The 25649-nt window shown below is 45.2% G+C and overlaps 1 protein-coding gene across 1 annotated transcript in view; it reads right to left on the bottom strand.

Annotated features, from left to right (window-relative positions):
• Positions 1–25649, bottom strand: part of LOC143775573 (uncharacterized) — a 109025-nt gene that overhangs the window by 5335 nt on the left and 78041 nt on the right. The window contains exon 6 of the mRNA XM_077263865.1: positions 1061–1092. Within this exon, the coding sequence (XP_077119980.1) occupies positions 1061–1092 (32 nt within the window). The remainder of the gene's footprint in view (positions 1–1060; positions 1093–25649) is intronic.

The raw sequence follows: 25649 nt of genomic DNA, 5'->3' as shown, positions 1-25649 counted from the left end.
AATAAATAAATGAATAAATAATGCTGGTGCACCAAAATCTCTCAGTGCCGGAGACGCATGGTGTCAGAAACTCTATTAACCTGCAGATTAACCTTAATAGCACTATTAAACATGACAGGTTCAATTTATCGCACTGATACTACACAACAAACACATATACGCAGCTTTAGGCCTCTTTCACACGTCGGTGTGTCCGGTAAGTGTGGTGACCGTTTTCACACGTACCAGAGACACTTACACACATACAGTAGACCTATGCAAGTGAATAGGTATGTGCACATATCAGTGTGTTTACAGTGTATTTGTTAACAGCAGCACAGGCCACAAAGCATCACACACACATTTACATCGATGACACACGGATAGCATCTGTGTGTCATCAGTGTGACATGTATTAGTGCCTGGGAATCAGCGATACAGCTCTCATCATTCTCCCGCTTGCGCTGCGATCAGCTCTAGCAAGGGAGGTGTTGATAGTTGTATTAAATTGATGACAGCGAGTGCAGGCTATGCTGGATGTGAACGTGGCCTAACTCATACTATTAGCAACAAGCCCCTGCTTACCTCTTCATTCCTGGCAGCTCCTCTCAGCAGTCTCTTGGAAGTTTTGTCACCCCCTTCCAATATCAAACATTTTGCCTAGCCAATATTGGAATAAAGGGATTTTCCGATGTTCTAAAAATAATAGGCCATGGATACACCCCCGATGGATAGAGCTCCAATAAATCCAACATGGGCCACCCTGGAGGTCTACAGTGGCTCCGGCAGTAATGCCTGCTCCATTCAGAAATCAGAGCACCACTGCAGTCTGTTCTTGGCTGCAGAGGTCAAGTGACTAGAAGAGCAGGCCATCAACCTGTGCTTCCTTGGTTGAGGTGCTAGAAGGTGATCATAAGACTTCTTTTATATTTTAAGCGCATTCATGTCTTAAATTTATTTGTTTTCTATCGACAACTCCTTTAGGCATAACAATAGACTTCATTATTGCCCTACTACAATTTTTTAAATTGTTTATTGATTTATTCTTCATATTTATAAATTCTAAAATAATATTACTTACATTCATATTCATCTGAAGGACCAACAGAAGAACTGGCAAAGAAAAGAAAAATACATATTAGATTTTATGATGCCAGATAAGTTATGAATATTCACATGAGCCTGACCAGTGCATGAAATTATAGAAATAAACTTTTTATATTTGTGTAGTGCTCTGCGCACCCCATACAATGTGTAGTGGCTGTTGGCAGGTACTACAGAACAGCTTAATGATGAATGAAGATGCGCATCGCAGCTCTGTTCAATGTGTTTACATCTGGCTGCCACCTGATCGGTGGGGGTACCTGGTGTCAGACACCCCCTAATCTGATATTGATGACCTATCTTAACTACTTCCTTCATTATGACATGAATAAATGTCCTGGGCAGTGGTCAGTAAGTAAGGAGGAGGTTGAGGAGCAGAACTTCTTCTATATGTGGTAGATGCTGGCTATATTACATATGCATGTGTCTAAGGCCGACGTCACACTGGCATGTTTTACGGACGTATGAGAGGCGCAGAAAATACGGAGTGCATACGGTACAATGATTCTCTATGGCCCAGCTCCTATCTGCCGTATTTTACTGATCCGTATTATACGATCTTGTACGGCCGTAGAAAATCGCAGCATGCTGCGTTTGTCAGCGTATTGCGCAAAAAATTCGCCAATGAAAGTCTATGGGGGCGAGAAAATTACGGATTACTCACAGACCATGCATGTGACTTGCGAGAAATACGCAGCGGTGTTCTCTAGAAAAGCCGGTAATTCTTTGCGGTGTACAGTAAAATCACACTGACAGAATAGGTAGAATAAATGTGTACACATAGAATAGGTATATATATATATATATATATATATATATATATATATATATATATATATATATATATATATGAGAAAAATAAAAAGAAAATGTGGCACTCACCCAAGCAGAAAGTTCAATTAGTTTCCTTTATTCGTCATACGGTAAAAAAACACATACCGATTGGAGAGGCGGCTGGGAACGGGCAAAGGTGCGGGGGGTGAAGGAGAGGACGACGGCCGTCGTCCTCTCCTTCACCCCCCGCACCTTTGCCCGTTCCCAGCCGCCTCTCCAATCGGTATGTGTTTTTTTACCGTATGACGAATAAAGGAAACTAATTGAACTTTCTGCTTGGGTGAGTGCCACATTTTCTTTTTATTTTTCTTGGACATTGCTCATTTTTTCCATGTTGAGCACCACCGTTGATTGTAGCAGAAATGCTTGCTCTATGAGCCCATATAGGATCCAGTGTTTCCAGTAAAAATTGCACATTACAGCTTGGTGCCGTTCACGTACCTTGAAAATTGTTTGTTTAATATATATATATATATATATATATATATATATATATATATATATATGTCAGTGAGACACATATATATATATATTTATATTTAATTCAGCGCAAGATAGCATAAAAGCCGGTAATTCAATTGCCGGCTTTTGCTCTCTCCTTCACAAACCCGACAGGATATGAGACATGGTTTACATACAGTAAACCATCTCATATCCCTTTTTTTATTACATATTCCTCTTTACTAATGTAACAAGTGTCTGTGTGTAAAATTTTGAAGCTCTAGCTATTAAATTAAAGGGTTAAATCCCGGAAAAAAATGGCGTGGGCTCCCGCGCAATTTTCTCCGCCAGAGTGGGAAAGCCAGTGACTGAGGGCAGATATTAATAGCCTAGGGAGGTACCATGGTTATAGAACCCCCCTGGCTAAAAACATCTGCCCCCAGCCACCCCAGAAAAGGCACATCTGTAAGATGCGCCTATTCTGGCACTTATCCTCTCTCTTCCCACTCCCGTGTAGCGGTGGGATATGGGGTAATGAAGGGTTAATGTCACCTTGCTATTGTAAGGTGACATTAAGCCAGGTTAATAATAGAGAGGCATCAATTATGACACCTATTCATTATTAATCCAATAGTATGAAATGGTTAATAAAACACACACACACATTATTAAAAAGTATTTTAATGAAATAAAGACACAGGGTGTTTTAATATTTTATTATACTCTCAATCCACCTGAAGACCCTTGTCATCTGAAATAAAGTTAAACAAAATGAACAACAATATTCCATACCTTCCGTCGATCAGTCATGTCCCACGCTGTAAATACATCTGAAAGGGTTAAATAATTTTACACCCAGGAGCTCTGCTAATGTAGCTGTGCTCCTGACTGTAAAACTTGGTGAATGAATGGAATGCAGGGGAATGTACTGTAGTTACCTCAAGTCACGGTGATGCGCCCTCTGTTGGATGAATTCATATGAACTCGACCGTGGGCACTTTTCTGAAAACTTTTCTCGATGCGTCCCCTTAGAACAAGGAGGGCGTACTTAGTAGAATTGAATACCCCTACGTGTCCGTGATGCTGCGTGTATAGCTACACCAGCTCTGCCCACGCTTAATTATACGTAGAAGCTATTTGCCTAAATACTAATTTCAAGCCACATAAATATAAAGATAAATTAGAGGCTGGTATTCGTGGCGGTAGTATCTCAAAGAGACTTGCCCAAATGGAATCCAGATGGATCTGGACTCTTCACACAGTCCATCCATCTGGATTGAATGAGAACTTGTCTTTTGCCCCATTCTTATGATCTATTTCTATGCTTTCATGCCAACCTTTTCTGGCGTGACACTATGTATTGGAATGTTGCCATTATGTGTGCCTTGGTTGTAACTGTTTTTATTTGTTTTATATTAACAGCATTTGTCTTTATTGTGCTTTGAATTTATGCCATCCTACACTCACGTGACTTCGTTTATCAACATCCTATTGATTTATGCTACACGATTCTTCTGACAGATCAAGTCCTTCATAAATTACTGAGGCGGCAAATTGGAAAGACGACTTCATGTGAATCCACCATACTACTTTGCTGACTTTGAAATTATGGTCTTTGCTATTATGTGATGTGTGCTGCATTATTAAATGATCGCCCATGTTAATTGTATTTAGTATTTCTAATATAATTCATTAATTATCTATGTTAAATTATGGTTCTGTGGTATGGTATTCACTATGTGTACCTTCTCGGTGTGTACGCGCCAGCCTTCAGTGCCCCTGCTGCCCCCGGCAGCTTTCGGTGTCTTACCATGGTTTGCAGTGTCCTCAGGACCTGCGGTCATGTGACGCCGACGCCGCCTGGCGTCGTGGTTGGCTTGGAGATGGGCGCGTCATTGCCAGCTGAGAACGTCACTTCCGGTCACGCGGTAATGCCGGTAGGTTTCGGGATGGTATAAAATGGAATACACTTTGGTAGTATGCAGGCCCCCCGAAGAAGGAAGGTCCGAAACGTGCGTTGGGGCGAACGCGCACGGACCTGGCTGCACTCGTTTTGCCCTGCCATTACCGGTAATATTGTCTCTCTGTACCGTATGTTGCTACTTATGCACAGGTCTATGGCACCTTTGTTGGAAGGTGATTAAAGGTCATCCTGTGGCCAGTGTGGGCAAATTGATGTTGCTATATATTACAGCTATACCCCATATTTGATGTTTATAGGTTTTATAACCATATTTATACTTTGGATATAATATTTGGGGCATTCCTTGAGTATAATATAGCTGATACTTTGTGAACTATTTATATCTTGTTAATTGCAGCCTTGGTCCCTGTGCGGCCTATTTTTTGCACCATTTTGTGTTATATTCCCTTGTGATCAATCCCTCACTACCTTTGTTTTCTTGTTGTAATTTTATTAATAAATTTTGTATTTTGATATAAACGCAGACCGATAGATCATCTGTTCCGTCAGTGTATCCTTTTTAATGATGCAAGAAATGTTTTTTCCTTTTTTTAAATGAGGAACAAAGTGTAGAGGTATTTCAAAAGAGAAATCTGATGGTCTCCGAGATGATCAACTTTTAATATATTCACAGAATTATTATGACAAAACAGCCTAAAATTTATAATTTGCTTGATAACCCTGAGCATCATTCACCGGGCACATGCTAATGAGTCCTTCTGTATGCATTCATAAAAAATGTATTACTTCACCTCTCCCTGACTCCTCACATTTGAGTAAATGCAACTGCTATATAAAGTGATTAAGAATGTTTTTTTGTGGCGGCGGTCCGCATAAAAACACGACGCAACTGTCACACGATGATTGCGACGTGTGGCAATACGTCGCAATGCATCGGTAATGTTAGTCTATGGGGAAAAAAACGCATCCTGCAGACAACTTTGCAGGATGCGTTTTTTCTCCTAAACGACGCATTGCGACGTGCAGCCAAAAACGCTAGTGTGAAAGTAGCCTAAGCTGGAGTTGTTTGCGCTCATCGGGGCCATGACCGAGATGTTTGCCGAATACCTCAATGGACTACAGTTCTTGGTCCAGATTGACAATAATTCATTGACTCATCTGCAAAAGTGTGAAGCTGGAGGGCTTGGAACAGAGGTGGGTCTAATTACTCTTTCAAGTACTGTTCTGGCAAAGAGAATGCTAATGCTTTGTCTGGAGTCACCCTTACCGTTTCTTCCAGAGAGGTGGATGAAGAAGAAGAATATACCAGACTTAGGTCGAGTGAAAACCGTGGCCTCCGTAACCAAGACTAATGAAGTAACAGCAGGCCAGATGGTGTTGCTCGGCAGGTGTTGGGTGTTGAGTTCCCACCTCTGCACAGGGGGAATCTCGAACCATCTCTGCTGTGGTCTCCCATTCTTCTCCAGCCGCAGTGGAGTCTGCTCAGCGGAGACGTTGGTCCCAGCGTCTTGCTCAGTCTTACTCTGTGCATAGGGTTACTGCTGCTTTTCCAGCTTCTGCCATTGAAGCCAGTGCTGGGCAGCAGCGAGCAGACGCTTTTGGGACTAAGTCCTGCTTTTCCCCTTCTGAGCATGCCCAGGGCAAGATCTTCCATTGGAGATCGAGGGTCACATGCTCAGATACTGCAGCAGATCCCATTGGTCCTCCAGGAAGGTCCTGAAGGTGCTTAACTTCTGTGGCAGCCTCCCATTGGTCCTTCTGGGAAGGTCCTGTACATGCTGCAGCTATAAAAGGTTCGCATGACCGCACGGCCATGCGCTAGTGTACATTTGTATTTGTTGATGAGTGCAAGTCGTCCTTAAAAATCCCATCCCTATTGTATGACTGCTCGTGTAAGGTGGATGATTGCTATCTAGCGCCCGACTTAGCCATCAGCACGTAACACATAAAACAGCGTCTATTGGTGTGACCGCCAGTGCGGCGCTGTGCGCTTTCACAGCGCTTTCCTGACCCAAGCCTGGGTGGTTAGTGGTGTCCACCAGTGTGGCACTGCACGCACTCTCATACATCTGTATTAATATTATTTCTTTCACTCTGACACCCCAGTTGCGGTGTCGAGCGCAAGAGGACTATTTGAACTCAAATCCTGTGTCTTGGTATTGAGTTCTGAGACTCCTTGCTTGCATTCTTGGTGCGGTACCGTGGCCCTGTGACGCAACAGGGTTTGCTTCCTTCACACAGGGTGAAGTTAACCCGTGTGTGTATCCACATTGTACCGCCATATAGTCCGTCATTACTTAGCAGCAGGTACCATCTCTGCACGGTGGACCCCGGGCTGCGAACGCACCTTACTCTATCTGTTGTGAATTCCGCTCTTGGGCTCCCTCCGGTGGTTGTAAATAGCACTTTTGTGAGTTCTGCTCTTGGGCTCCCTCCGGTGGTTTTGAGTGGTATGGCTGCTTCTTGGATTTAGCATCGGCAGCTGCTTCCACTCATCGTCTTTCTGGCTCGGCTATTTTAGTCTGGCCTTATCCCTCAATCAATGCCAGTTGTCAATTGTTCCTGCTCGGAGTCACGGCTCTTTTGGATTTGCCTGACACTCTGACCAGTTCAGCAAAGATAAGTCCTTGCTTGTCCTTTTGCAGTCCACTAGTTGTGGACTTTATTGTTCAGCACATTCTATGTTTTGCTCATTTGTCCAGCTTATCAGTATGGATCTATTCAGCTAAGCTGGAAGCTCTGGGCAGCAGATTTTGCCCTCCACACCTTTAGTCAGGTGTGGAGATTTTTGCATTTCTCTGCGGTGGACTTTTTCTAGTTTTTATTACTGACCGCACAGTGTTCTATCCTGTACTATCTAGCTAGCTAGAAGTGGCCTCCTTTGCTAAATCTTGTTTCTTTGTACGTATGTCATTTCCTTCTCCTCTCACAGTCATTATTTGTGGGGGGCTGTCTATCCTTTGGGGATTTTCTCTGAGGCAAGATAGCTTTCCTGTTTCTACCTTTAGGGGTAGCTAGTTCTCTGGCTGTGACGAGGTGTCCAGGGAGTGACAGGAACATCCCACGGCTACTGCTAGTGTTGTGTTAAGATCAGGAACTGCGGTCTGTATAGTTACCACCTGCTCAGAGCTAGTCGCATGTCGCTCCTAAATCACCAGTCCATAACAGTACAACTGGCCAAAAATGAGTTGAATGCATCTCAGAAGAAGGAAAAGAAAAAGAGTTCTGAGCCATTTTTTTTTTCTTTAGTCTGTTTTGTCTTTTTCCTTCCTCTTAATCTCTGGGTGGTTCAGGATTTGGGCGCGGGCATGGATGTTCAGGGTTTGTTTTCTCGTGTGGATCAGCTTGCTGCAAGAGTACAGAGTATCCAAGATTATTTTGTTCAGACTCCGGCTTTAGAGCCTAGAATTCCTACTCCAGATTTGTTTTATGGGGATAGATCCAAGTTTTTGAACTTTAAGAATAACTGCAAATTGTTTTTTGCTCTGAAACCCCGTTCCTCTGGTGATCCCATTCAGCAAGTTAAAATAGTTATTTCTCTGCTGCGTGGTGACCCTCAGGACTGGGCATTTTCCCTTGAGTCAGGGGATCCGGCATTGCTTAATGTAGATGCATTTTTTCAATCGCTCGGATTATTGTATGACGAACCTAACTCTGTGGATCATGCGGAAAAAACCTTGTTGGCCCTGTGTCAGGGTCAGGAAGCGGCAGAATTATACTGCCAGAAATTTAGAAAATGGTCTGTGCTCACTAAATGGAATGAGGACGCTCTGGCAGCAATTTTCAGAAAGGGTCTTTCTGAAGCCCTTAAAGATGTTATGGTGGGGTTCCCCACGCCTGTTGGTTTGAGCGAATCTATGTCTCTAGCCATTCAGATTCATCGGCGCCTGTGCGAGCGCAAAGTGGTGCACCATATGGCAGCGTCCTCTGAACGGAGTCCTGAGCCTATGCAATGTGATAGGATTTTGACTAGAGCAGAACAGAGGGGATACAGATGTCAGAATGGGCTGTGTTTTTACTGTGGTGATTCTGCTCATGCTATTTCTGATTGCCCTAAGCGTATTAAGAGGGTCGCTAGATCTGTTACCATCAGTACTGTGCAGCCTAAATTTCTCCTGTCTGTGACCCTGAATTGCTCATTGTCATCCTTTTCTGTCATGGCATTTGTGGATTCAGGCGCTGCCCTGAACTTAATGGACTTAGAATTCGCCAGGCGCTGTGGTTTTTCTTTGCAACCTTTGCATAGCCCTATTCCTTTGAGGGGTATTGATGCCACACCGTTGGCCAAGAATAAACCTCAGTATTGGACTCAGCTGACTATGTGCATGGCTCCAGCACATCAGGAAGATTGCCGTTTTCTGGTGTTGCATAATTTACATGATGTTGTTGCACTGGGTTTTCCATGGTTACAAGTACACAATCCTGTGCTGGATTGGAAATATATGTCTGTGACTAGTTGGGGTTGTCAAGGGGTACATAGTGACGTTCCTTTGATGTCAATTTCCTCTTCCCCCTCTTCTGATGTTCCTGAATTTTTGTCAGATTTCCAGGATGTATTCGATGAGCCCAAGTCCAGTTCCCTTCCTCCACATAGGGACTGTGATTGTGCTATTGACTTGATTCCTGGCTGTAAGTTCCCTAAGGGCCGACTTTTCAATCTGTCTGTGCCAGAGCATGCCGCCATGCGGAGGTATGTTAAGGAGTCATTGGAGAAGGGGCATATTCGGCCGTCTTCGTCACCATTGGGAGCGGGATTCTTTTTTGTTGCCAAGAAGGATCGCTCCTTGAGACCCTGTATTGATTATCGCCTTCTTAATAAGATCACGGTCAAATTCCAATACCCTTTACCTTTGCTTTCTGATTTGTTTGCTCGGATTAAGGGGGCTAGTTGGTTTACCAAGATTGACCTTCGAGGGGCATATAATCTTGTTCGTATTAAACAGGGTGACGAATGGAAAACTGCATTTAACACGCCCAAAGGCCATTTTGAATACCTTGTGATTCCTTTCGGGCTTTCTAATGCTCCTTCTGTATTTCAGTCCTTCATGCATGATATTTTCCGCAATTATCTTGATAAATTCTTGATTGTGTATTTGGATGATATTTTGATTTTTTCCGATGATTGGGAGTCTCATGTGAAGCAGGTCAGGATGGTATTCCAGATCCTTCGTGATAATGCCCTATTTGTGAAGGGGTCTAAGTGCCTATTTGGAGTTCAGAAGGTCTCTTTTTTGGGGTTTATTTTTTCTCCTTCGTCTATAGAAATGGATCCTGTTAAGGTCCAAGCCATTCATGACTGGATTCAACCCACATCTGTGAAGAGCCTTCAGAAATTTTTGGGCTTTGCTAATTTTTATCGCCGTTTCATTGCCAACTTCTCCAGTGTGGTTAAACCCCTAACCGATTTGACGAAGAAAGGCGCTGATGTGACGAATTGGTCCTCTGCGGCTGTTGAGGCCTTTCAGGAGCTTAAACGCCGATTTACTTCTGCCCCAGTCTTGCATCAGCCGGATGTTTCTCTTCCTTTTCAGGTTAAGGTTGACGCTTCTGAGATTGGGGCAGGGGCCGTTTTGTCACAGAGGAATTCTGATGGTTCCTTGATGAAACCATGTGCCTTCTTTTCCCGAACGTTTTCGCCTGCGGAACGCAATTATGATGTCGGCAATCGGGAGTTGTTGGCTATGAAGTGGGCATTTGAGGAGTGGCGACATTGGCTTGAGGGAGCCAAGCACCGCGTTGTGGTCTTGACCGATCATAAAAATCTGATTTACCTCGAGTCGGCCAAGCGACTGAACCCTAGACAGGCTCGATGGTCCCTGTTTTTCTCCCGTTTCGATTTTGTGGTCTCGTATCTTCCGGGATCTAAGAATGTTATAGCGGATGCCCTCTCTAGGAGTTTTTTGCCTGATTCTCCTGGAGTTCTTGAGCCGGTTGGCATTCTTAGGGAAGGGATTCTTTCTGCCATCTCCCCTGATTTACGGCGGGTGCTTCAGGAATTTCAGGCTGATAAACCTGACCGCTGTCCTATGGGGAAGCTGTTTGTTCCTGATAGATGGACAAGTAAGGTCATTTCTGAGGTCCATTGTTCGGTGTTGGCCGGTCATACTGGGATTTTTGGTACCAGAGATTTGGTTGCTAGGGCCTTTTGGTGGCCTTCCTTGTCGCGGGATGTGCGTTCTTTTGTGCAGTCCTGTGGGACTTATGCCCAGACTAAGCCTTGCTGTTCCCGTGCCAGTGGGTTGCTTTTGCCTTTGCCTGTCCCTGAGAGGCCCTGGACGCATATTTCCATGGATTTTATTTCGGATCTTCCTGTGTCCCAGAGGATGTCTGTTATCTGGGTGGTTTGTGACCGGTTCTCTCAAATGGTCCATTTGGTACCTTTGCCTAAGTTGCCTTCCTCCTCTGATTTGGTTCCATTGTTTTTTCAACATGTGGTTCGTTTGCATGGCATTCCGGATAATATTGTGTCTGACAGAGGTTCCCAGTTTGTTTCCAGGTTTTGGCGGGCCTTTTGTGCTAGGATGGGCATTAATTTGTCTTTTTCTTCGGTGTTCCATCCTCAGACAAATGGCCAAACTGAGCGAACTAATCAAACCTTGGAAACCTATTTGAGATGCTTTGTGTCTGCTGATCAGGATGATTGGGTGGCTTTCTTGCCGTTGGCCGAGTTTGCCCTTAATAATCGGGCTAGTTCGGCTACTTTGTTTTCGCCTTTTTTTTGTAATTTTGGTTTCCATCCCCGTTTTTCTTCAGGGCAGGTTGAGCCTTCTGATTGTCCTGGTGTAGACTCAGTGATGGACAGGTTACAGCAGATTTGGACCCATGTGGTAGACAATTTGACGATGTGTCAGGAAAAGGCTCAGCGTTTTGCTAACCGCCGTCGGTGTGTTGGTCCTCGGCTTCGGGTGGGGGATTTAGTCTGGTTATCTTCTCGTCATGTTCCTATGAAGGTTTCTTCCCCTAAGTTCAAGCCTCGGTTTATTGGTCCTTATAAGATTTCTGAGATTATCAATCCAGTGTCTTTTCGTTTGGCCCTTCCAGCCTCTTTTGCCATCCACAATGTTTTCCATAGATCTTTGTTGCGGAGATATGTGGTACCCATTGTTCCCTCTGTTGATCCTCCTGCCCCGGTGTTGGTTGAGGGGGAGTTGGAATATGTGGTTGAGAAAATTTTGGATTCTCGTCTTTCGAGGCGGAGGCTTCAGTATCTTGTCAAGTGGAAGGGTTATGGCCAGGAGGATAATTCTTGGGTGGTTGCCTCCGATGTCCATGCCGCCGATTTGGTTCGTGCTTTTCACTTGGCTCGTCCTGATCGGCCTGGGGGCTCTGGTGAGGGTTCGGTGACCTCTCCTCAAGGGGGGGTACTGTTGTGAATTCCGCTCTTGGGCTCCCACCGGTGGTTGTAAATAGCACTTTTGTGAGTTCTGCTCTTGGGCTCCCTCCGGTGGTTTTGAGTGGTATGGCTGCTTCTTGGATTTATGTTGTGAATTTGGATTCTGGGCTCCCCCGGTGGCTACTGGTGGAATTGAACTGGTGTCTTCATCTTCTCTGTTCACCTGTTCCCATCAAGATGTGGGAGTCGCTATATAACCTTGCTGCTCTGTTAGTTGCTTGCCGGTCAACAATGTTATCAGAAGCCTCTCTGTGCTTGTTCCTGCTCCTAGACAACTACTAGATAAGTTGGACTCTTGTCCATGTTTGTTTTTGCATTTTGGTTCCAGTTCACAGCTGTAGTTTCGTTACTGTGTCTGGAAAGCTCTTGTGAACAGGAATTGCCACTCTGGTGTTATGAGTTAATGCCAGAGTTTTAAAGTAATTTCTGGATGGTGTTTTTGATTAGGGTTTTCAGCTGACCATGAAAGTGTCCTTTCTGTCTTCTGCTATGTAGTAAGTGGACCTCAAATTTGCTAAACCTATTTTCATACTACGTTTGTTATTTCATCTTAATTCACCGCCAATACATGTGGGGGGCCTCTGTCTCCTTTTGGGGTATTTCTCTAGAGGTCAGCTAGGACTAATATTTTCCTCTGCTAGCATTATTTAGTCCTCCGGCTGGTGCTGGGCATCTAGAATCAACGTAGGCATGCTACCCGGCCACTGCTAGTTGTGTGTTAGGTTTAGTTCATGGTCAGCTCAGTTCCCATCTTCCAAGAGCTAGTTCCTATATATGCTTATGCTATGATCTCTTGCCATTGAGATCATGACAGTTTGACCGGCCCACTAAAGGGTTAAAATCCTTGGCTGAGAAAGGAGAGAAAATAGTAGTCTGCTGAAATTTTTTTATTTTTTTTTTTCTCTCCTTTGAATGGCTCTGTGTCCACCTGTTTGTAATGGATCTTCAGAGTGTAACTGCAGGTTTGAATAATCTCGCCACGAAGGTACAAAATTTGCAAGATTTTGTTTGTCATGCACCTGTATCTGAGCCGAGAATTCCTTTGCCGGAATTTTTCTCGGGGAATAGATCTGGGTTTCAGAATTTTCGAAATAATTGCAAATTATTTTTGTCCCTGAAATCTCGCTCTGCCGGAGACCCTGCACAGCAGGTCAGGATTGTGATTTCCTTGCTCCGGGGCGACCCTCAAGACTGGGCTTTTTCATTGACACCAGGGGATCCTGCGTTGCTCAATGTGGATGCGTTTTTTCTGGCCTTGGGGTTGCTTTATGACGAACCTCATTTGGAGCTTCAGGCAGAAAAAACTTTGATGTCCCTATCTCAGGGGCAAGATGAAGCGGAAATTTACTGCCAAAGATTCCGTAAATGGTCTGTGCTTACTCAGTGGAATGAGTGCGCCCTGGCGGCGACTTTCAGAGAGGGTCTCTCTGATGCCATTAAGGATGTTATGGTGGGGTTCCCTGTGCCTGCGGGTCTGAATGAGTCCATGACAATGGCTATTCAGATCGATAGGCGTTTGCGGGAGCGCAAACCAGTGCACCATCTGGCGGTGTCCACTGAGAAATCGCCAGAGAGTATGCAGTGTGATAGAATTCTGTCCCGAAGCGAGCGGCAGAATTTTAGACGGAAAAATGGGTTGTGTTTCTATTGTGGTGATTCTACTCATGTTATATCAGCATGCTCTAAGCGCACTAAAAAACTTGGTAAATCTGTTTCCATTTGCACCTTACCGTCTAAGTTTATTCTATCTGTGACCCTGATTTGCTCTTTGTCATCTATTACCACGGACGCCTATGTCGACTCTGGCGCCGCTTTGAGTCTTATGGATTGGTCCTTTGCCAAACGCTGTGGGTATGATTTAGAGCCTTTGGAGACTCCTATTCCTCTGAAGGGGATTGACTCCACCCCATTGGCTAATAATAAACCACAATACTGGACACAAGTAACTATGCGTATTAATCCGGGTCACCAGGAGATTATTCGCTTTCTGGTGCTGTATAATCTACATGATGATTTGGTGCTAGGATTGCCTTGGCTGCAATCTCACAACCCAGTCCTCGACTGGAGAGCTATGTCTGTGTTGAGCTGGGGATGTAAGGGGGCTCATGGGGATGTACCTGTGGTTTCCATTTCATCATCTATTCCCTCTGAAATTCCTGAGTTCCTGTCTGACTATCGTGACGTCTTTGAAGAATCCAAGCTTGGTTCGTTACCTCCGCACCGAGAGTGCGATTGTGCCATAGATTTAATCCCGGGTAGTAAATACCCAAAGGGTCGTTTATTTAATCTGTCTGTGCCTGAACATGCTGCTATGCGAGAATATATAAAGGAGTCCTTGGAAAAGGGACATATTCGTCCATCGTCATCTCCCTTAGGAGCCGGTTTTTTCTTTGTGTAAAAAAAAGACGGCTCTTTGAGACCATGTATTGATTATCGGCTTTTGAATAAAATCACTGTTAAATATCAATACCCATTGCCGTTGCTGACTGATTTGTTTGCTCGCATAAAGGGGGCCAAGTGGTTCTCTAAGATTGACCTTCGTGGGGCGTATAATTTGGTGCGAATCAGGCAGGGGGATGAGTGGAAAACCGCATTTAATACGCCCGAGGGCCACTTTGAGTATTTAGTGATGCCTTTTGGTCTTTCAAATGCCCCTTCAGTCTTCCAGTCCTTTATGCATGACATTTTCCGCGATTATTTGGATAAATTTATGATTGTGTATCTGGATGATATTCTGATTTTTTCGGATGACTGGGACTCTCATGTCCAACAAGTCAGGAGGGTTTTTCAGGTTTTGCGGTCTAATTCTTTGTGTGTGAAGGGTTCTAAGTGTGTTTTTGGGGTACAGAGGATTTCCTTTTTGGGATATATTTTTTCCCCCTCTTCCATTGAAATGGATCCTGTCAAGGTTCAAGCTATTTGTGATTGGACGCAGCCCTCTTCTCTTAAGAGTCTTCAGAAATTTTTGGGCTTTGCTAACTTTTATCGTCGATTTATTGCTGGTTTTTCGGATATTGCTAAGCCATTGACCGATTTGACTAAGAAGGGTGCTGATGTTGCTGATTGGTCCCCTGATGCTGTGGAGGCCTTTCGGGAGCTTAAGCGCCGTTTTTCCTCTGCCCCTGTGTTGCGTCAGCCTGATGTTGCTCTACCTTTTCAGGTTGAGGTCGACGCTTCTGAGATCGGAGCTGGGGCAGTGTTGTCGCAGAAAAGTTCTGACTGCTCCGTTATGAGGCCTTGTGCCTTCTTTTCCCGTAAATTTTCGCCCGCTGAGCGGAATTATGATGTTGGGAATCGGGAGCTTTTGGCCATGAAGTGGGCTTTTGAGGAGTGGCGCCATTGGCTTGAGGGGGCCAGACATCAGGTGGTGGTATTGACTGACCACAAAAATTTGATTTATCTTGAGACCGCCAGGCGCCTGAATCCTAGACAGGCGCGCTGGTCATTATTTTTCTCTCGGTTTAATTTTGTGGTGTCATACCTACCGGGTTCTAAGAATGTTAAGGCGGATGCCCTTTCTAGGAGTTTTGAGCCTGACTCACCTGGTAACTCTGAGCCCACAGGTATCCTTAAGGATGGAGTGGTATTGTCAGCCGTTTCTCCAGACCTGCGGCGGGCCTTGCAGGAGTTTCAGGCGGATAGACCTGATCGTTGCCCACCTGATAAACTGTTTGTTCCTGATGATTGGACCAGTAGAGTCATCTCTGAGGTTCATTCTTCTGCGTTGGCAGGTCATCCTGGCATTTTTGGTACCAGGGATTTGGTGGCAAGGTCCTTCTGGTGGCCTTCCCTGTCACGAGATGTGCGAGGCTTTGTGCAGTCTTGTGACGTTTGTGCTCGGGCCAAGCCTTGTTGTTCTCGGGCTAGTGGATTGTTGTTGCCCTTGCCTATTCCTAAGAGGCCTTGGACGCACATCTCGATGGATTTTATTTCAGATCTGCCTGTTTCTCAGAAGATGTCTGTCATCTGGGTGGTGTGTGACCGTTTCTCTAAGATGGTCCATTTGGTTCCTCTGCCCAAGTTGCCTTCTTCTTCCGAGTTGGTTCCTCTGTTTTTTCAAAATGTTGTTCGTTTGCATGGTATTCCTGAGAATATCGTTTCTGACAGAGGGACCCAATTCGTGTCTAGATTTTGGCGGGCATTCTGTGCTAGGATGGGCATAGATTTATCTTTTTCGTCCGCTTTCCATCCTCAGACGAATGGCCAGACCGAGCGGATTAATCAGACCCTGGAGACATATCTGAGGTGTTTTGTGTCTGCTGACCAGGATGATTGGGTTGCTTTTTTGCCATTGGCGGAGTTCGCTCTCAATAATCGGGCCAGCTCTGCCACTTTGGTGTCCCCGTTTTTCTGTAATTCGGGGTTTCATCCTCGATTTTCCTCTGGTCAGGTGGAATCTTCGGATTGTCCTGGAGTGGATGCTGTGGTGGAGAGATTGCATCAGATCTGGGGGCAGGTGGTGGACAATTTGAGGTTGTCCCAGGAGAAGACTCAGCTTTTTGCCAACCGCCACCGTCGTGTTGGTCCTCGGCTTTGTGTTGGGGATTTGGTGTGGTTGTCTTCTCGTTTTGTCCCTATGAGGGTCTCTTCTCCTAAGTTTAAGCCTCGGTTCATTGGTCCGTATAAGATATTGGAGATTCTTAACCCTGTTTCCTTCCGTTTGGACCTCCCTGCATCCTTTTCTATTCATAACGTTTTTCATCGGTCATTATTGCGCAGGTATGAGGTACCGGTTGTGCCTTCCGTTGAGCCTCCTGCTCCGGTGTTGGTTGAGGGTGAGTTGGAGTACGTTGTGGAGAAAATCTTAGACTCTCGTGTTTCCAGACGGAGACTCCAGTATCTGGTCAAGTGGAAGGGATACGGCCAGGAGGATAATTCTTGGGTGAATGCATCTGATGTTCATGCCTCTGATCTGGTTCATGCCTTTCATAGGGCCCATCCTGATCGCCCTGGTGGTTCTGGTGAGGGTTCGGTGCCCCCTCCTTGAGGGGGGGGTACTGTTGTGAATTTGGATTCTGGGCTCCCCCGGTGGCTACTGGTGGAATTGAACTGGTGTCTTCATCTTCTCTGTTCACCTGTTCCCATCAAGATGTGGGAGTCGCTATATAACCTTGCTGCTCTGTTAGTTGCTTGCCGGTCAACAATGTTATCAGAAGCCTCTCTGTGCTTGTTCCTGCTCCTAGACAACTACTAGATAAGTTGGACTCTTGTCCATGTTTGTTTTTGCATTTTGGTTCCAGTTCACAGCTGTAGTTTTGTTACTGTGTCTGGAAAGCTCTTGTGAACAGGAATTGCCACTCTGGTGTTATGAGTTAATGCCAGAGTTTTAAAGTAATTTCTGGATGGTGTTTTTGATTAGGGTTTTCAGCTGACCATGAAAGTGTCCTTTCTGTCTTCTGCTATGTAGTAAGTGGACCTCAAATTTGCTAAACCTATTTTCATACTACGTTTGTTATTTCATCTTAATTCACCGCCAATACATGTGGGGGGCCTCTGTCTCCTTTTGGGGTATTTCTCTAGAGGTGAGCTAGGACTAATATTTTCCTCTGCTAGCATTATTTAGTCCTCCGGCTGGTGCTGGGCATCTAGAATCAACGTAGGCATGCTACCCGGCCACTGCTAGTTGTGTGTTAGGTTTAGTTCATGGTCAGCTCAGTTCCCATCTTCCAAGAGCTAGTTCCTATATATGCTTATGCTATGATCTCTTGCCATTGAGATCATGACAGATTTAGCATCAGCAGCTGCTTCCACTCATCGTCTTTCTGGCTCGGCTATTTTAGTCTGTGCCAGTTGTCAATTGTTCCTGCTTGGAGTCACGGCTCTTTTGGATTTCCCTGACACTCTGACCAGTTCAGCAAAGATAAGTCCTTGCTTGTCCTTTTGCAGTCCACTAGTTGTGGACTTTATTGTTCAGCACATTCTATGTTTTGCTCATTTGTCCAGCTTATCAGTATGGATCTATTCAGCTAAGCTGGAAGCTCTGGGCAGCAGATTTTGCCCTCCACACCTTTAGTCAGGTGTGGAGATTTTTGCATTTCTCTGCGGTGGACTTTTTCTAGTTTTTATTACTGACCGCACAGTGTTCTATCCTGTACTATCTATCTAGCTAGAAGTAGCCTCCTTTGCTAAATCTTGTTTCTTTCTACGTATGTCATTTCCTTCTCCTCTCACAGTCATTATTTGTGGGGGGCTGTCTATCCTTTGGGGATTTTCTCTGAGGCAAGATAGCTTTCCTGTTTCTACCTTTAGGGGTAGCTAGTTCTCCGGCTGTGATGAGGTGTCCAGGGAGTGACAGGAACATCCCACGGCTACTGCTAGTGTTGTGTTAAGATCAGGAACTGCGGTCTGTACAGTTACCACCTGCTCAGAGCTAGTCGCATGTCGCTCCTAAATCACCAGTCCATAACATCTATCCTTCTAATTATTTGGTGTGTTCCACTAGCCCTAACAGCAGGACACCGGCAAAATGGGCACAGACCCAAGATGACAAACCTGTAATCTAGATGGTCAAGGGCTGGCTACTAGAAGGGGAATGGCCTTGAGTGATGACTCTGGCAAATTATTCTCAGATGGCTGGAAGATTCTGCATTAGTGGGAAAGATGGTGTAATGCACTGAAAGTGAATTTGCCATAACAGAGAGCAAAGAAATGTCAAGTCGTGATTACTAGCAGCCTAGCTCAAAGTGTGGCTAAGGAGGGCCATGAGAAAACTGCCCATTTTGGTCAAGAGAAAACTTACAAATGAATTCAACAATTAGTTTACTGTCACCATCTGGAGCAGATCATCAGAGAAGTCTGCCAGCAATGCAGAGCTTGCGAAGATATCAGAGCAGAGGGCGCCGACTCAAGTCACCCGGTCAACTGCACCCCTGGAGATCTTGATGATTGATAAACTACTGGCCAGGCCTGAAGCAGGAGGGCTACAGTACTGTCTAGCTATGATGGATCCCTTTTCAAAGTTTGTGGTGGCCGTACTGACCTGAGACCAAACTGCAGAGACAGCAGCTAGGGTTGTGTGTAGTCACTTCATTCAGATACACGAAGATGATTCACTATGACCAAAAACCATGTTTTCAAGGAAAAGTCATGGAAAAGCTCTATGAGAGAAATGGAATTCATAGGTCCTGAACAACACTGTATCACCCAAAGGAAAATGGCACCTGTGAGCGTTTTAATGAAATACTGCTGCAGATGCTCCTAACCTTGGAGGGAGACAAGATATTGATGTGGCCAGCTTATTTGCCTGAACTAGTCTGGGCCTACAATAACGGAGTACAAAGCACTAATGGTTACACTCCCTTCATGTTACTATTCGGACAGTCGGGAAGAGAAGTGTCTGAACTTAACTTGAGTGCTCCAACCGAAGAGAAACAGCACACTCCAGACTCATGGGTGCAGGAGCATCGAGTCAGACTGAAAAATATTCACCAGTTGGTAGAAGACAAGCAACAGAAACAGTTACCCCAAGACTGTGGTTCAGTCCAAACTGAACATGAAAGTTGGATATTGACTGGGAATCGGAGTCCTACAAGATATTAAGGCAGGTAATTCCGAATGGACCAGTATACGAAGTGAAGCGAGAAGACGGATTTGGTCAGGTGACTACATTGGAACATGCTTCGCCCATGTCATTTCATCAACCCCCCCTGAGACAACCTCGGTCTGAGTTCAGCAGGAACAACAGACCTCTAGTGGAAGAAAACAGTGACTACAAATGGTGAACTGTACTGGTCTTGCCGAGCTTTGGGACAGATTTGGAACCCGAACTAGAGCTGCAAATATAGAGGGAGACAGAAGATGAAGGCCCTTTAGAGTCATTGGACCCTGCTCGATTAGGTTAGAGAATCAAACAGCGGGAATCCCTCCACAAAGCTACCTCCAAAACAAGTTTGAGTAGGGCCAAATATTGGTTGGTGCTGTTTTTGCAGAGATGTAAAATGATGTTGGTAAGGGTTAATGTCACGATGTAACATGACCCAATGGGGGTTAGGGCAGCAGACGGCGTAACACACTAACAACGGGATAGAAATGTGGAGAGGAAGGCCTTACTCATAGAGAAATGGGGGATGGTCATCACCTGAGCTCAAACCTGAGCCTGTCCTTGCACTCCTCTAATGCCTTAAGTGGGTCATTCCCCCCACTGCCATCAGGAATCTCATCCCTTGCTGTCACCTAATACTGCCCTGGCTAGTGCACTGGCCGGCAAGGGGCGCTAACCTTGCTACTGCAGATAATACCACACGGGACAGTGACAAACACGAGGGGACAAGGTATAAACAAAACTTATCTTCAACTTCCTCTGCTGCAGCGCACCAGCAGAATAAAGGCACCAGGATCACGAGCTCACAAAACCAGCCGATACACCACAGTAGCCAGCGAGCTCCTTCCTCCAGGCTTGGTCACTGTAAACTGCGCTATCACCGACAGTCAGCTCATGCATCAGGTAACTTTTAAAGGATGGTGGGAGTGGTTACCACCTACATCAGCTGACCTAGCCACATTGCTGTTACAGCTCAATGCCAGCAGGGAAAAACTGATATTAACCCCCCCTTGTCCTGAAAGGAAAAAGCTATATTTAAAACAAAGTGAAACCAGAGCTGCCATGAATCCAAACGTGGATCGTGACAGTTAATCACAGTTTACTGCATTGTTGGAAATTTGTGATGTAATCTATGAACTGGCCAGTAGAGGGCAATGGCAAGAGTCTGGAGTTGGAGCGAAGTAGTTTTTGGCAGTTGGTGGGCAGTCAGGAGGAGTCAAAGGATTATGGGTGGAAGTGAAGCTGCGGATCATTGGAGAAAGTCTGGATTTGGCAGTGCGACTCTGGATCTGTTGTAGGTGACTCAGGAACACGTTGTTCGACTCGACTTGAGTCAATTCGGTGAGGACAACCAAATACATGTTAGGTGTCATATCTAAGGACTTAGGAAATCCCTGGATTGGAGAGATCAGTATTCCATAAGAGCTTCAAGATAGTGTTTCGAATTACTAAAAGCTCAGCCCAGCAAGGACCCTTCTACTTCAGTTCCAGGACGTACCGGTACTATCTTACATCTGAATATATGCGCATATTTAAATACCTTATAGAGGCCCAGTTAGGAGTAAAGTTCTATTCTATAAGAGACACCTCAAAAACTGCATAATATTGCAAGGTCAGTTTTACTGTATAGTAAACAATGTAAATGAAAAAAAAATAAAAAAAATTGTAGAATTGCACTTAATTTGCAACTTCAATGTACTAGGAATTTTTCCTTCCTTAAAGGTACCGTCACATTTAGCGACGCTGCAGCGATCCAGACAACAATCCCGATCGCTGCAGCGTCGCTGTTTGGTCGCTGGAGAGCTGTCACACAGACAGCTCTCCAGCGACCAACGATGCCGAGGTCCCCGGGTAACCTGTTGTGAATTCGGTTTGTGGGCTCCCCCGGTGGTCTGTTATGGTAGTGTCTCTTATGTGCCTTCCTCCATCTCTGATTACCTGTCGCCACCCTCTTGGGGAGTTTCCTATTTAAGGCTGCTTGGCTGTTAGTCATATGCCGGCCACCAATGTGCTAGTAGCATTCTGTTGCATTCACCTGCCTCAAGTTCCAGTTCAGCTAAGTTGAATTTTGTTTCTTGTTTTGCTATTTTTGTCCAGCTATCTGCAATGTGACTCTTCAGTGCTGGAAGCTCTTGTGGACAGAAAATTACTACTCCAGTGGCATGAGTTGTCACTGGAGTTTAAAGTAATTTCTGGATGGTGTTTTTGAATAGTGATTTTTAGGTCGACCGTGAAGTAACTCTTTCCTGTCCTTCTGCTATCTAGTAAGCGGACCTCACTGTGCTAAATCTGCTGTTCATCCTACGTATGTCATTTCCTCTGAACTCACCGTCAATATCTGTGGGGGCCTACTATCATCTTTTGGGGTTCCTCACTGGAGGTAAGGCAGGCCTGTATATTCCTCTTATAGGGGTAGTTAGATCTCCGGCTGGCGCGTGGTGTCTAGGGCATCGTAGGTACATCCCCCGGCTACTGTAAGTGTTGGGTCAGGTTCAGGTCACGGTCGACCTTAGTTTCCATCACCCGAGAGCTAGTCCGTTTTGTATTTTTTTCCCATGGTCATTGGGGTAACCATAACAGTTTGGCCGGCCTATAAAAAATCTATGTGTTAAAATATGCACTAAAGTAGGAAGGAGAAGAAAAGGTTTTTTTTTTTTTTTCTGTGTTTGAAAGTGCACCGTAGTTTGATCATTTGTATTCCTTGCTTAAACTGCAGTCTTCAGCCTTTTTTTTCTCCTCTCCTCTTAACCTCTGAATGCTTGGGTTACACCCATTTGAAACATGGATCCACAGAGTTTAGTTGCGGGTTTGAATAACCTTGCGACAAAAGTACAGAACCTACAAGATTTTGTTATACGTGCTCCAATGTCTGAACCTAAGATTCCTCTGCCTGAATACTTTACCGGAGACAGATCCCGGTTTTTGAGTTTCAGAGAAAATTGCAAATTGTTTTTGTCTCTGAGATCTCACTCTGCTGGTGATCAGACTCAACAAGTTAAAATTGTTATCTCTCTACTGCGCGGCGACCCACAAAGTTGGGCATTTGCATTATCGCCAGGGGATCCTGCGTTGTTAAATGTAGATGCGTTTTTTCAGGCTTTGGGGTTGCTTTATGAAGAACCTAATTTGGAGATTTTGGCTGAGAAAGCCTTGATAGCTCTTTCCCAAGGGCAAGATGAAGCTGAGATATACTGCCAGAAATTCCGTAAATGGTCGGTGCTTACTAAATGGAATGAGTGCGCTTTAGCAGCTAATTTCAGAGAAGGTCTCTCTGATGCCGTGAAGGATGTCATGGTGGGGTTCCCTGTGCCTACAGGTCTGAATGATGCCATGAAATTGGCTATCCAGATTGATCGGCGTTTGCGGGAGCGCAAATCTGTGCACCATATGGCGGGGTCTTCTGAGGAGGAATCTGTGCACCATATGGCGGTATCTTCTGAGCAAAAACCTGTGCACCATATGGCGGTGTCTTCTGAGCAAAGACCTGTGCACCATTTGGCGGTGACCTCTGAAAAGGCATTGGAGCATATGCAATGCGATCGTGTTTTGTCTAGAGGCGAACGTCAAAATTACAGGCGCAAAAATGGATTGTGCTTCTACTGTGGAGATCCAGCTCATGTTATATCAGCATGCTCTAAACGTATAAATAAGGTTGATAAAAAGGTTGATAAATCTTTTTCTACAGGTACCTTGCAGTCAAAATTTCTTTTGTCCGTGACATTGATTTGTACCTTATCATCTGTGACTGTGAATGCTTATGTGGATTCTGGCGCCGCTCTGAGTCTCATGGATTGGTCCTTTGCCAAGCGTTGTGGGTTTGATTTGGAGCCGTTGGAAGTTTCTATTCCCCTGAAGGGTATTGATTCTACACCTTTGGCTAGCAATAAACCACAATATTGGACACAAGTGACTATGCGTCTCACCCCAGACCATCAGGAGATTATTCGTTTCCTTGTATTATATAACCTACATGATGTCTTAGTGCTTGGATTACCATGGTTACAGATTCATAATCCCGTCTTGGACTGGAAATCTATGTCTGTGTTGAGCTGGGGATGTCGGGGTATTCATGGGGATGCACCTTTGGTTCCTATTTCTTCATCTACTCCCTCTGAGATCCCAGCATTTCTGTCAGATTTTTATGATGTCTTTCAAGAGCCTAAAGTTGATTCTCTCCCTCCCCACAGAGAGTGTGACTGCGCTATTGAATTGATCCCCGGTAGTAAGTTTCCTAAGGGTCGCTTGTTTAATTTGTCTGTACCTGAACATACTGCTATGCGGGAGTATATCAGAGAATCCTTGGAAAAGGGTCATATTCGCCCCTCGTTGTCTCCACTAGGGGCAGGATTTTTCTTTGTAGGTAAAAAGGATGGTTCATTGAGACCTTGTATCGACTATCGACTTTTGAATAAGATTACAGTTAAATACCAGTACCCGTTACCTTTACTGACTGATCTGTTTGCTCGTATAAAGGGGGCTAAGTGGTTCACTAAGATCGATCTACGTGGTGCGTATAATTTGGTGCGGATTAAGCAGGGGGATGAGTGGAAGACCGCATTTAATACGCCTGAAGGCCATTTTGAGTATTTGGTAATGCCTTTCGGTCTCGCAAATGCCCCTTCCGTTTTTCAGTCCTTTATGCACGATATTTTCCGTGAATATCTGGATAAGTTTATGATTGTGTATTTGGATGATATTCTTGTTTTTTCGGAGGACTGGGAATCTCACGTTCAACAGGTCAGGAGAGTTTTTCAGGTTTTGCGAGCTAATTCTCTTTTTGTAAAGGGCTCAAAGTGTAGTTTTGGAGTTCAGAGAATTTCCTTTTTGGGATATATTTTTTCCCCTTCATCTATGGAGATGGACCCTGTCAAGGTCCAGGCTATTTGTGATTGGATGCAACCTACTTCTTTGAAGAGTCTGCAAAAGTTCTTGGGTTTTGCTAATTTCTATCGCCGATTTATAGCGGGTTTTTCTGCCATTGCTAAACCTTTGACTGATTTGACCAAAAAGGGTGCTGATGTTGCTAATTGGTCCTCTGCGGCTGTGGAGGCCTTTCAAGAGCTTAAGCGCCGCTTTTCTTCCGCTCCTGTGTTGCGCCAACCTGATGTGTTACTTCCGTTCCAGGTTGAGGTGGATGCTTCGGAGATCGGAGCAGGTGCAGTTTTGTCGCAGAAAGATCCTGACTGCTCAGTAATGAGACCATGTGCGTTTTTCTCCCGAAAGTTTTCGCCCGCTGAGCGAAATTATGATGTGGGAAATCAGGAACTTCTGGCCATGAAGTGGGCGTTTGAGGAGTGGCGTCATTGGCTTGAGGGTGCTAGACACCAGGTGGTGGTCCTCACTGACCACAAGAATCTAATTTATCTTGAGTCGGCCAGGCGTCTGAATCCTAGACAGGCGCGCTGGTCGTTGTTTTTCTCCCGATTTAACTTTGTGGTGTCATATCTGCCTGGGTCCAAGAATGTGAAGGCGGATGCCCTCTCTAGGAGTTTTGAGCCTGACTCGCCTGGTGATTCCGAACCTACCGGCATCCTGAAGGATGGGGTGATATTGTCAGCTGTCTCCCCAGACCTGCGGCGTTCTTTGCAGGAGTTTCAGGTGGATAGGCCTGATCGCTGTCCGCCTGGTAGACTGTTTGTCCCTGATGATTGGACCAGTAGAGTTATCTCGGAGGTTCATTCTTCCGCGTTGACAGGTCATCCTGGAATTTTTGGCACCAGGGATTTGGTGTCTAGGTCCTTCTGGTGGCCTTCTTTGTCTCGAGATGTGCGCATGTTTGTGCAGTCTTGTGATGTTTGTGCTCGGGCCAAGCCCTGCTGTTCTAGGGCCAGTGGGTTGTTGTTGCCCTTGCCTATTCCTAAGAGGCCTTGGACGCACATCTCTATGGACTTTATTTCTGACCTTCCGGTTTCTCGTAGGATGTCTGTCATCTGGGTGATTTGTGACCGTTTTTCCAAGATGGTTCATTTGGTACCTTTACCCAAATTGCCCTCCTCCTCTGAGTTGGTTCCTCTATTTTTTCAGAATGTGGTGCGTTTGCATGGTATTCCTGAGAATATAGTGTCTGACAGGGGTACTCAGTTTGTGTCTAGATTTTGGCGGACGTTCTGTGCCAGGATGGGTATCGATTTGTCTTTTTCGTCTGCATTCCATCCTCAGACTAATGGCCAGACTGAGCGTACTAATCAGACCTTGGAGACTTACTTGAGGTGTTTTGTGTCCGCTGATCAGGATGATTGGCTTGACTTTTTGCCATTGGCAGAGTTTGCCCTTAACAATCGGGCTAGTTCTGCCACTTTGGTTTCTCCATTTTTTTGTAATTCAGGGTTTCACCCTCGGTTTTCGTCCGGTCAATTGGAGTCTTCGGATTGTCCTGGAGTGGATGCTGTGGTTGATAGGATGCATCAGATTTGGGGACAGGTTGTGGACAATCT

The sequence above is a fragment of the Ranitomeya variabilis genome, chromosome 5 (genome assembly GCF_051348905.1).
Source record: "Ranitomeya variabilis isolate aRanVar5 chromosome 5, aRanVar5.hap1, whole genome shotgun sequence".
NCBI lineage: Eukaryota > Metazoa > Chordata > Amphibia > Anura > Dendrobatidae > Ranitomeya > Ranitomeya variabilis.
The sequence above is the reverse complement of the archived record's forward strand: the minus strand, read 5'-3'. Positions and strand labels throughout refer to the sequence as shown.